The sequence below is a fragment of the Myotis myotis genome, unplaced genomic scaffold (genome assembly GCF_014108235.1).
Source record: "Myotis myotis isolate mMyoMyo1 unplaced genomic scaffold, mMyoMyo1.p scaffold_m19_p_6, whole genome shotgun sequence".
NCBI classification, from domain to species: Eukaryota; Metazoa; Chordata; class Mammalia; order Chiroptera; family Vespertilionidae; genus Myotis; species Myotis myotis.
The window spans coordinates 6,360,173-6,373,625 of record NW_023416368.1 but is presented as its reverse complement, the minus strand read 5'-3'; the positions used below and the strand labels follow the sequence as shown (position 1 = coordinate 6,373,625).

General features: G+C 35.0%; 1 protein-coding gene across 2 annotated transcripts in view; it reads left to right on the top strand.

Moving 5' to 3' along the window:
• The window catches only part of RANBP17 (RAN binding protein 17), a 231,505-nt gene that overhangs the window by 19,532 nt on the left and 198,520 nt on the right, over positions 1-13,453 (top strand). For both annotated transcript variants that reach the window (XM_036314166.1, XM_036314165.1), the window contains exons 6-12: positions 681-785; positions 2,083-2,248; positions 4,711-4,784; positions 7,198-7,317; positions 9,534-9,680; positions 10,281-10,453; positions 12,826-13,019. In XM_036314166.1, coding sequence (XP_036170059.1) covers positions 681-785; positions 2,083-2,248; positions 4,711-4,784; positions 7,198-7,317; positions 9,534-9,680; positions 10,281-10,453; positions 12,826-13,019 — 979 coding nt within the window. The remainder of the gene's footprint in view (positions 1-680; positions 786-2,082; positions 2,249-4,710; positions 4,785-7,197; positions 7,318-9,533; positions 9,681-10,280; positions 10,454-12,825; positions 13,020-13,453) is intronic.

Genomic DNA, 13,453 nt, shown 5'->3' with positions numbered 1-13,453 from the left:
GAGATTTCTCATTTTAAAGATGGAGTCTGAGGAACAGGGAAGTTGTTACTTACTTAAATGTGAAATATTGTACATGGTTCAGGAGTTGATAGTCTTAGTATCTGTCTTTTATCATGCACCAGTGGGGTCCCTCGGCCTGGCCTGCAGGGATCTGGCTGAAACTGGCTCTCTGACATCCCCCGAGGGGTCCTGGATTGCGAGAGGGTGACACCCCCCGGAATCGGACTCTTTCCTCTCTGGTTCCAGATGCATCACCCAAGAACCACAGCTGCCAAGTCACCGCAGCTTGGCAGCTCCTGTGTTGAGTGTCTGTCCCCTGGTGGTCAGTGCACATCATAGCTACCGGTCAAATGGTCGCTTAGGCTTTTATATATATAGATATAGATATGTTTATATTGCCTTTGAAAGTATAGCCAATTCTGGTATTTAATTTTGGGATCAGTATGGTTTGTAGAAAGAGCACTAAATTAAAAGAATCCAGAAACATGGGTTCTAACCATGGCTCTACCATTAACTTTTTTAGTAACCCTAAGCAAGTCACTTAGCTCAGTAGATTTTTAAAAGTCCTTTTAGCTCGATATTTTATGATTCTTCAATTATTATTTCCATCCCTTTTCTTAGTAAATTTTGTTTTGCTATTTGGTAAGTCTGGTCAAATAAATTCATCTTGTTTTTTTTAGGTTGATTATTCTAGACCTTCAGCAAAACACAGGAAAATAGCTACCTCATTTCGTGACACTTCTCTCAAAGACATCTTAGTGCTAGCATGCTCTCTTCTAAAAGAGGTAAGTTATTTAATAATGCAATATTCTATTCGAGTATTTAAATTTCAAAGGAATTTCAAGTGAGTCCTCCTCTCCCATTCTGCCTTTTGAAGAGTTGTGGGCAATCTTAATATAGTAGATTTGCACAAATCTGTAAGAGTTTCAAAAAAATTCACCTTTACTCACTAGGAAAATTGTAAAATAAAATTCAAAGAGCTTTGAATAACTTGTCTTTGGGTAGTAGTTTCATTATCTTCCTATTGTAGATTATTTATTGCAGAAGCTAATTGGGACTTAGTTTCTTTATTGCCCTACCCATATTTTAATGGGATGTAGCTGAACAATGAAATGATGGTAGGTTTTCCTAATTCATCAACTGTCAATATTTATTCATAGTTGAGCCAAGATAGTTGACTTTAATAATTTCTTACGGAAATATTTTCCCATTTGCTACTTTGTGCCATGTTGGTCATTAGGAAGAGTAGGATTTATGATTCTATTGTGTTCTTTTATAATATAGGGCTCCATTATGCTCAAGCTTGCTAATTGGGGTAGTACAGCATTTCCCAACTATTTTGTACTTATTTCAGTTCTGTAGGAGGCCAGGCTGAAAGATCCTGTTATTTAAAAATGTAGGAAAGAAGATGGAATAGTAAAATGAACTCCCTTGTACCCTTAAACCAGTTGGTAGTAACTGGTTAAACCAGTCTTGTTTCAGCTCTATCCCTAGCCTAACAACTTTATTTCTTTTTGTGTTATTCTTGAAGCAGAATGCCAAACGATATAATTTCCTCCACAAATATTTCATGATGTATCTCTAGGAGGTAAATCTATTCTGGTTGTGTCAAGAGGGACTTTTGTTAGGGGGGCAGCGGGGGGAGTCAAGATTGGTCTCTAGAAGCTTGTGAGTGTCCTCCCACATTCTGACAGCTCTGAGAACCTTCTCAGCTGAATAGGATAATTTATGCATGAAAGAATATTGTATTTCAGCTTGTTCCAAGAAACCGTTGAGTGAATCCCATACATTTATACATTTGTGCTGTATAAAGTGTTTGTTACCTCTTAAAACTTTACAAGATGACCTACAAGATGCAGTTAAGAGTAAAATTTTTTATTTCCATTTTAAAAAATTAAATATGAAAATAGTCTATTGTAGACTTTTTATAGTGATTTACATTTTTCTAATATGTACAGCAATATAACTTTGCAAACTCTTTTTTTGCTAATTTAACTTGGCATTGAGGAATTATTTAAATTAGTGAAAATTTGTTTATTGACATATTTTAGAAAATTATATTTGACTTTGAACTTTTTTCAGGTGTTGGCCAAACCTTTAAATCTTCAGGATGAACGTCAACAAAACCTAGTAATGCAGGTCTTGAAACTGGTCCTCAACTGCCTTAACTTCGACTTCATTGGCAGTTCAGCAGATGAATCTGCAGATGATCTTTGCACAGTGCAGATCCCAACAACCTGGAGAACAAGTAAGAAAAAAGTTTAGTATGAGGGATCGTCAGCATAAAAGGCACAGGATTAAACAATGTAGTTGCCTATGTACAGTTATCTCTATTTTCTGCTAGGCAGTCAAAAAGTTCAAAGGGATTTGTAACCCCAAGTAGTTGCTATTTTCCCCAATTCTCAGAGTAACTTCCATATTTTGATTTTGGAAAAAAGAAAAGACCACTCTAGAGTTGGGGGGAAAACAGGTTTGTGTGTGGCTGGGGGCGAGGAGGGGAGAAGAAATGAAAACTCTTGTTTTGAAACTTTCAGATAAAACGGGAGGGGAAACAACACTTGACAACAGATATCAACATATTATTCAAAGCTATAAAGAGAATGAAGAGAGTAACTGACTAAGCAAAGCAGAATTGCAACTTACTTTCTTAGAGAGGGATACCAAGAAAAGCAAGCTGATTTGCTCTCACACATCCCAGAAAGATGATGGCACTAGGGTATTCCCGAAGTCAGACTGAAATAGTCAAATATAAGGTAGAATGGGGCCGAACGGGGTTGGTAAAAGTTCTGCAAACTCCCCAGGATCTCTACCACCTATGCAGCTAGGCGACCTGCCTTTCCCTTTCTTTCCCCAAAGGAAATTGGCAAACAGATAATACCAAAAAATGTCCATAGCACTGAGACATAATTTTTGAGATTGAAAGGTCCCATCAAGTACCCAACAAAATGAATGGAAAAAATACACCAAGCTTCATAATCATGACATTTCAGAGTAATAAGGATAAAGAGACGATCCTAAAACCTACCAGAAAGAAAAAAATTAAGTCACCTACAGAGGATTGGGATCAAGGATGTTATTAAGCTTCCCCACAGCAGCACTGGAAGCTAGAAGTCAGTGGAGTAATATCCTCAGACTGTTGAGGGAAAATTATTTTCAACCTAGGCTGAAATTGTCAAGTATAAGATAGAATGAAGACATTATCAGACTTGCAAATTCTCCTGAAACTTATCCCTTATGCACTTGTTTTCAAGAAGTTCTTAATATACATGCCAAAAACGTAGAAGATTCGGGGTTTGGGAAAAGGGAGCCTCAACCCAGGATGACAATAAATAGATATAACACGGAGATAATTATATAACAAATTTAGGAATAACCAGTCCATGTTGAAGGCTCTGGGAGGTAGCAGTGGGAAAATGAAAATGATAGGTTATTTGATGTTATTAATCGTATGGAAAATGTCATGAACATTTTGCAAATCTGTCAGAACATTTGTAAAGAATTAGTGACAGATAGACAAATAAGCACAGAAAAGATGCTATGATTAAATCCAGAGAGTGTTAGAAATGTGATATAAGGATAGCGTACTCTTGGCTCAGCTGTTGACATTATTTATGTAGTAATAATAAATGTAAACACTTAGAATTGATTTAATCCCAGATTGGTGTAATAGTGGATGGATTTTTAAGAGGATGGATTGTGGAGGGAGGTGGGGTGAGTGATTAGACAACTAAAGCCTTATATACTGTCACAAATTCATTTAATGCCTAAAGTAAAATGAATAAAGAAATAATATATAGCATGCTATTCAGAAATATGTATGTACTGTAAATATAGCTAAGAGTTGAAGTGGGGTAGGGTATAGCTGTTTTTTATTATATATTTTTTAGTTATTTTGGCACTATTTGAAGTTTTAAATGTTTATATTACTTTAAATACAAATGAAAATATTAAGACAATTCTGCCAGTAAGAACTGTACTAGTAGATGCTACATAGAAGTAAGGAACACCTTAGGTAATTAATTTCTATCTCTCTATTACAGTAAAACCTCGTTTCTTGAATTTAATTCATTCCGAAGGCTGTTTGAAAATTGAGTCATTTTTCCCCACTAGAAATAATGTAAATTGAATTAATCTGTTTCAGACCCCCAAATGATTCCGTTTTAACCTTTCTTATATAAAAAACATGTCTATTGTACTGTTTAATCTATAAATAAAAACTTTGAAAACAAAAAGGACATGAAATGTAAATGAAAATTTAACAAAAAAGAAAGGAAATGTATAGTAAAAATGAAAATTTAACAATAATTATAAGCAGCAAAAAAACACACAAAAATATTCACAGCACAATATCCTGAGATTTTAACAGTGGTAAATTGACTCAGATTCTTGCATTTTCTCCAAGTATAAGGTAGAATGAAGGCATTATCAGACTTGCAAATTCTCCTGAAATTTATCCCTATGCACTTGTTTGCCACCTAATCATACAGGTATCAACATGAAAGGGTTTTCAGGTTGAAAAGCAAATTGTTTGAGATGGGAGATGTTCGAGAAATGAGGTTCCAGTGTATTTCATCTTTCAGAAGAAAATAAGCCTAACAAAGAGTGGCCACATACAGAGGTCTCAGAGTTCTTGGTTTGTTTGATAAAGTCTTACTATGTTAAGATCACAGAATTGAAAGTAATGGTATTAGAAAATAATTTTTTTTCTAGTTTTTCTGGAACCAGAAACATTGGATCTTTTCTTCAATTTGTATCATTCACTTCCACCACTGCTATCTCAGTTAGTAAGTAAAAATCATTTATTATTTCATTAAAAAGTATCTGTGATCTTTAAGGTTGTTTTAGATTTACTTTTAAAAATTCTACTTATATTCTTGGTTGGATTTACCTCTCACAGGAAAGTCTTACATTTCTGGGATTTGTGTTGCTTAAGCTGTTTGTCAGATTCTATTCAGAGTCAGCAGTGCATTCTATTTCATGGGCGACTGTTGATTTAGCTCCTGCCCAGAGCCAGCACAGCCCATCAACCTCCTGAGTTTATCTTCCTTCCTATTCAGTCCCCTTTCCTTCTGGGCCTCAGTCCAGTAATTGGCCACCCCATCAGTTACCTTCCCTTCTCTTACCCTCTTTCTAGCTCTTTCTCAGCCCTGCCTGTCTCCAGGTCTTCCTCATGCCAGGCAGTCCCCATCAGATATCTCTGAATGAGAAACAGAGACCTGCTCACTTGATTTTGTGCTCATTGCTTCAGTTGCTAATTTTTTCAATCCAATTCTATCATGTGGTTTAACAATTCTTGAAATTCTTTGATTATATACTAGATCTTTGAGACTCTGAACCTCATCCTGTGGGATCTAAAACAGAAACCAGGCGAGATTGGACAAAAAAAAGATAGAAGAAAAAGTTGTCAGTATAATAGCTAAGCTTGTAGAAGTGAAGTTGAGAATTCTAATATTGCCATTTCCTGAAAAGATGCTCCCGATTTAAAGTGCATATCAGTGTTTTGATGTGTTGCCTAGAAGGAAGAAACAGATTCACAAAAATACTCTTTTCTTTTTCTTTTTTGTTAAGGGGTATGCTCCTGAAGCTAGGATTTTAAGATGGTGGTTTGGAAGCAAGGTTTCAGAAGACACATATGTGTCCAAGTGGTGCCCCCACGCTTCAGCCTTCTGTCTTTTAACCACAATAGTCTTGTTTTTAGTTGTTTAGAACCGTCATTGTGTGTACAATTTTGTTTTGGATAAAACAAGCTATTAGTGCTTAAAAAATAAAATGGAATATAATGGCTTTAAGAAAAAAGTAACATTTATTGGGCATGCCCTATTCATATATGGTGCTTATGTCACTTTATCCTCAAAGTGGCCCTGCAGGGGGTATTATTACCCTATGTATCCTGGAAACCACACTGGCAAAGGTGACTTTCTCCAGGGCAATAAACTAACTATTGGAGCTGAGATTCAAACCTACGTGTTTTGGCACCCCCAACTCTGGATATTTTTAATATGCAGTAGTTCCCAAACCTTCTACATGTCAGAATTGCCTAAGAAGTTTTTTTTGTTTTGTGTTTGTTTGTTGGTTTTTCAACAATAAGGCAAACTGGAGAACACCTGAAAATGCGATCCTTTGATTTTTGTCCTTATTCTCACCCTTGCCAAGAGACCCAGGCATTGTGTGTGAAATGGAAATATTTAAATATCAGCAAAAATTGTATTTTTTTTAAAAATCAGGCAAGCAAATGTTATGTGGACAAAAACATATGGGCCAGTTTGACCTAAAAGTGACCAATCTGGGGCCTCTCATTTAATGATCCAGCAGACTTCATGGGCACCAGTGGTGGAATTAAGAAGCCAGGTAGTGAAATTATCTGGTAAGGTATTAACTTCAGGAAGAGAACTAGGCCATAGATAATCGGTAGGCATTTTTATAGAGCATCTAACTCTTCCAGCAGCATTTCCAAATATTCATTCCAAGATGTTAATGAATGTTCTGTTACCAGATAAATTTGGGACATGCTAAATTCAGTAAAGCTGTTGGAGTCCCTCACCCCCCTCCATTTGCAGGATACCATAGTGCATAACATGCACTATTTCCCAAATATATTCTATCACAAAACCATATGTTATTTTTGGTTGGACACCTGGTTCATGGGTTCACAAAAGAACTGGTCTTCAGAAGCAGTTGAAAGCCTTTTGAATGTATATGTCCAGGCTCTGCTCTAGGCATATCTTATATAATAAAAGCCCAGCAACCGGACAACAGAATGACCAGAACGACTGGTCGACCAGTCACTGTGATGCGCACTGACCACCAGGGGGCAGACGCTCAATGCAGGAGCTGCCCCCTGGTGGTCAGTGCGCTCCCACAGTGGGAGCACCGCTTGGCTGACCAGGATGAGCAGTGCTCCCACAGCTGGCCGATCCCTGCAGGCCACTCCCCCCACCAGTGCACAAATCCTGTGCACTGGGCCTCTGGTATAACATATGAAAAAATATTAGCAGAGAATACACACCAATAGAAGTGTTAAGGTGGGCTTGAAGGGTTGTTGGTAGTGGAAGTAGATAGGTTAAATTTTAAGCTTTTATTTTTGAATTCTGTAATGCTTTTTTAATCGCAAAAATTGAAAAATAATATTTTTTATGTAGAGACAAATGTGGCCATCGTTACTTTTAAAATTGAAATGACTCTTGTTTCCTTTTTTAGGCACTTTCATGTTTAGTTCAGTTTGCTTCTACTAGAAGGTCCTTATTCAGCAGTCCTGAACGTGCCAAGTATCTTGGTAATTTAATTAAGGGAGTAAAACGGATACTTGAAAACCCTCAGGTATTTATGAAGAAACTGAATGAATACTTAGCATATAGAAATATAGTTTTCTTGCTGAAAGGTACATAATAAACTCATTTCTTTATTATGATTCTACAAGAAAATATGAAGTATCATATTCATCTTCCTTATAGTTCTTTTGTAATAGAAATGGGCACATTTCCTGACAGACTTCTGTGTTCTTCCTCTTGTATTTTTCCATTCCTTTAGGTGAATAGAGGTCATATATCGTATGCTTCTGCTTTTCACTGTTGTACTACATTTCTTCGCTTGTACTTCTTAAGTTACTGAAGTGATTAATTCAGAGTTATATCTACCTTCTGAACTAGAAGACAATATAAATCTGAATGTTAATATTGGAATAAGTGGCTTTAAATGATGAAATGATGTCTTTTTGCCCTCTTGTGGACAAATAAGAGTTTGTAGATTTTTAAAATCTACTTTCTACACTAAGTGCAAAGCTTCAATAGCTATATTCATTTAAAAGAATTGCAAAGCCATTATTAGTGATTTCGCATGCCTCCATAAAATTTTTTGTTTCACTTTTTATTTTGTTTTAGTTTAAAATATTTGTAACGAAAGTACAGATTATAAAGGGTTAAATGATGAATTTAAGGAAGTATATATAAATCTCTTGGTTACTACTGATTTTGAGGGGACATGAAGAAAATGTATTCATAAAGACCAGATGTTTTTGCAGGTTGTTTTTATATGTTGTACATTTGCTTTACCTTTTCAATTTAGCATAACTAAAATGTGTTTTGCTGATAAATGAAATTTTACCAATATACTTAAAATTTTTAAATTTTAATTACTATCGTCAATCATTATGTGGAAAGTAATATGCTAATATCAGATAATTCTCTGAATTGATTTAACATCTAAATGTTGATGTTTCATGGCTGTAAAAGTTAGTTTGAATATTATATTGATTATTTTGGAATTACATGTATTAAAAGACCTGTGAGCACAAAATATCTTTTTGTAATTTGTCCTTAATAATTAGACACTATTTTGTGTTCTTTCCTTGAGCTCATTTGAATGAAATTTCTTATAAACTCCTTCAGTATTATGTTTTATGCCAGCTTCAGAGTGAAGTGTTCAAATTATCAAGATCATAACACGTGTCCCCTATCTTCAAGACAACTGGGCACATCTCTTTTAGTCTTTCCTTTTAACCTAGCCTCTTTCAAAAGTTATGTCTGTATCTTGTGCTATTTTTGTTAAACTTTGTGCCCTACATGACAATAAATTATTTGAATGACTCTTCATTTAGCAACTAACTGGAAGATGCATGAGGGTACAGTGCTTGTAGGTACTCAACAAAAATTTGTTAAATTAAAATAAATTTCTTTTATTTGTATGTGCACATATACTATTTATCTTAAGGTGGGGTGGGATGCTCTTTTCTAGGGTTTCTAGAGGCCATTCTTATATTTTTTACTAGAGCCCCGGTGCATGCAATTTGTGCACTTGGGGGGGGGGGTCCCTCAGCCCAGATTGCAAGAGGGTGCAGGCCAGGCCAAGGAATCCCACTGGTGCACAATTGGGCCAGAGAGGGATGTGGGAGGTTGGCCAGCCTGGGAGATAACCGTGGGACGGTTCCAGGGCGTGTCCGGCCCATCTCACTCAGTCCTGATCAGCCGGACCTCAGCAGCAAGCTAACCTACTGGTTGGAGCATCTGCCCCATGGTGGTCAGTGCACATCATAGCGACCGGTTGACTGCCCCATGGTGGTCAGTGCACATCATAGCGAGCAGTTGAGCGGCCTTAGCATATCATTAGCATATTACACTTTGACTGGTTGAATGGCCAACCACACAGCCGGACACAGCATATTAGGCTTTTATTATATAGGATTTTCTTTCTCAAATATTTTTCAAATCTTCTATTGACTTATGTTTAAGCCACAACACACACACACACATATTTTTTGTGTAATATAATGGGTTCCTAAACATTATAATTTAGCCATCATAGTGCAAAGTTTCCTGCAAAGCCCCTACTTTGGATTCCTTATTATTAATAATTTATAACAACATTTCCAGCAGAAATTGTTTTCTTTCATTACTATTTACTCAGTTGACACAAAATAACATAAGTACACATGAAAACTGGAAGACTTAATAAAATACTCTTAGAATTTTATTGATGGTCATCAGCTTGGTTTGTTTTTAAGTATTTTTAAAAGTCTTTCTTTTTGTCTCATATTTTAGGGTTTGTCTGATCCAGGTAATTACCATGAATTTTGTCGATTTTTGGCTCGTTTGAAGACAAATTATCAGCTGGGAGAATTAGTTATGGTGAAGGAGTATTCTGAAGTTATCAGATTGATTGCTAATTTTACCATTACTAGCCTACAGGTAAAAAGAAATTTATAATTGATATTAAACTGTAGGTAGTTTTATAGCAATTTCTTGGTAAGATTTGGTGGGGATTTTAAAAATATCTATTAGAGTACTTTGCTCAAAATGCTCAATGTCAGTTTTAGGTTAAAAAGTTCATTAAACATTTTATAATAAAAATTTAGAGGCCATCTAAGTATCTAATAATTGAAGAATTAATTGAGAAGCTGTAGTATCTATGTGAAGAAATATACAAGTTTTTACAGATTGGTTTTAGGGAAGATTCTATTTTTAAATTTTTAAATTTAGGAAAAGGTTTTAAAACCATATTTCCCACATGATATCACCTCTGTGAAAAAATATTCATGGAAAGAAGATTAGAAGGAAGTTATTAACATTTTGATAGTGAACATTCCTGAGTGATAGAGTAATGAGAGATTGTTGGTTTCTTCTTTATGCTTTTTTTGCATTTACAAAATGTGCTACGTTAAGTGTTCATTGGTTATATAATCTGAATAAAAGTTAATTTTAAAATCTGTGATTAGTAATTTTGCCTCTGTAATTCTTATTCTAGGAAGCTATGTCATTTTAAATAACATTTGCTTTATTTCTTTGTAGCATTGGGAGTTTGCTCCCAACAGTGTTCATTATTTATTAACTCTGTGGCAAAGGATGGTAGCTTCAGTTCCTTTTGTGAAATCAACTGAACCCCACTTATTAGACACTTATGCACCAGAAATCACGAAGGCCTTTATCACTTCTCGGTTGGAATCTGTTGCCATAGTTGTGAGGTATTGAAAACTAAATCTTTCTGTTGTATTTTCATCTTTTGCATCTTGGAATTTTTAAAAATTTAGGCATAATTTACCTACTGTAAAATTCACCCTTTTTAGTGTACAGTTTTATGAGTTCTGACAAGTGCATACGTTTGTATAACTACCATCACAATTAAGATATAGAATGGTTTCATCACCCCCCAAAAGTTCTTTTGGGTCCCTTTGTAGTCATTTCTTTCCCCACCATTAGCCTTTGGCCATTGCTGATTTGTTTTGTTTCCCTATAGTGTTTGCCTTTTCCAGAATGTTGTATGAATGAAATTATACAGTAGCTAGCCTTTTAGTCTGGCTTCTTTCACTTAGCATAGTGCACTTAGGATTCCTCCAGGTTGAGTTAGCAGTTGTTTTCTTTTCATTGCAGTATAGTATTCCATTTTATGGAAGATCACAATTTATCCATTCACATCTGAATGGACATTTGGGTGGTTTTCATTTTTATGAATTATGAATAAAACAGCTGTAAATGGTCCTGTACAGATTTTTGTATGAACATAAATTTTTGTTTCTTTTGTGTAAGTACCAAGATGTGAGACTCCTAGGATGCATAGTAAGTGTGTTTTATTTTGTAAGAAACTGCCAAATTCTTTCCCAAAGTGGCTGTATCATTTTGCATTCCCACCAGCAATGTATGAAAGATTCAATTGCTCTGTATCCTCACCAGCACTTGATATTATCAGTCTTTAAAAATTTTAGTCATTCGAATAGGTATGTAGTGGTACCTCATTGTGGTTTTAATTTGCATTCCTTGAATGAATAATAATGTTGATCATCTTTTTATGGGCTTATTTGTCATATGTATGTATTTGGAAAATGCCTGTCAAATCTTTTGCCGATTTTTTATTGTATTGTTTATTTTCTTATATTGAGATTTGAGGGGGTCTGTATATTCTGGTCACAAGTCTTTTTATCATCTGTGTTTTTCAGATACTTTCTTGCAGTTCATAGCTTGCCTTTTCATTTCCTTAGTAGTCTTTCAAAGATAAATTGTTTTAAAGTTTGCAGTCCAATTTATCCTTTATTTTTTCTTCTAAAAGTTATGTACTTTCAGAACTAACATTTAGATCTGATTCATTTTGAGTTAATTTTTGTGATGTGAGGTAAGGTTTGAGGTTTCTGTTGTTGTTTAGCATATGGATGGCCAATTATATCAACACCCTTTGTAGAAAAGACTTCTTTCTCCATTGAATTGCCTTTGCCCTGTTTTCAAAAATTAATTTGACCGCATACATGTGGTTCTATTTCTTGACACTATTCTCATTAATTTAACTGTTTCTCCTCCTGCCAATACCCTATCTTAAATACAGTGATCTTATAATAAGCTTTGAAATCAGGTAGTATGAGTCTTCCACCGTGGTTTCCCTTTTCAAAAATTATTTTGGCTCTAGAATAAATATTTTGCAATAAAATGGGTGAATCCCTCAAGCATTATATTAAGCAAAGGAGGGCAGACATAAAAGAGCACACTGTCCAGCTTCCATGAGGTGCAAAATCAGGCCAAGTTAACCTGCTCTGCTTTGGGGTATATAGGGGACTTGCGGGCAATAAGGAGGACTCTGAGGTGCTGGAAACGTGCTGGTTTTTGTTGTGAGTGCCCGTCGCATTGGTGTGTTCACTTTGTAAAATCCATCAAGCTGTACACCTGGTTAGCGAGCTCTTCTGTATGTGTATTACATGTGACTATAAAATTTTTATGAAAATAAGGGAGCCCCAAAAAAGTATTTTGGCTCTTTTACTTCCTTTGTTTTCCCATGTAAATTTTAGAATTATCTTGTCAGTATCTACAATAAAATCCTGGTGGAATTTTAACTGGGATGGCATTGAATTTGTATATTAATTTAGGGGAAGAATTGATATCTAAGCAATATCAAGTCTTTCAGCCAGTAACCATGTTTATTTTTTAATATATTTAGTTCTGTAATTTCTTTCATCAGTGTTTGTAGTATTCAGCCTTAAGATTTTACATATATTTAATTAGATTTAAGTAGTAGTTTATTTTTTCTGGTACCTTTGGAAGATACTGTTTTTTAAATTTTAATCTCCAATTTTTTATTGCTAGTATGTAGTAATACAGTTAAATTTTGTATATTCATCCTGTATGCCAGAATCTTGGTAAACTCACTTGCTAGTACGAGTAGCTTTTTTGGGGGTGTTTTTTTAATGTATGCAATCATGCTATTTTCAGATATAGACATTTTATTTCTTCCACTCTATTTGTTTTTTATTCCTTTATCCATTCTGGAATTTTATTTAATATCGATAAAGTATATTTGTGGTAAATAAAAGTGCATCACACTAATGCCTGCAAACTTGTTCTTATATATTTGCAGAGATCATTTAGATGATCCGCTGGATGATACTGCCACTGTCTTTCAGCAGTTGGAGCAGCTATGCACTGTCAGCAGATGTGAATATGAGAAGACATGCACTCTTCTTGTACAGTTGTTTGACCAAAACGCACAGAATTACCAAAAGCTTCTGCATTCTGCTTCTGGGATAACGGTGGACATGGCAATTCAGGAAGGTCAGTGAATTTTATCTGACTATTATATGGTATGTACAATTTTAAGTAGCTTCATTAATCACTGTAGTAATTTTATGCAAATTATTTTTATATATTTCCCCCAATTCCTCACCCACCCCCCACCAATAAGCATTAATTTTTTAACCTTTTGGATATTTTAGTGGCATGACGGTTAATTTTCAGTTTTCTTTATGATTTACAGGAAATATTTTTCTCTGGAATCAGTATCTAGAAAAGCTGATAACGAGTAGAGTTTATTATCTTATAACTAGCTTTTAACTGATCTAATTGATCATGTTTTCTTCTTTGTTGTAGAAGACTGCAAATTCAGAGCCTAAATAGATCATAATATAGTTACACAATGCAATACTATATAACAATAAAATGAATGAACTGTAGGTATACTTAAAGATGAATGTCAGAGATAAGATATT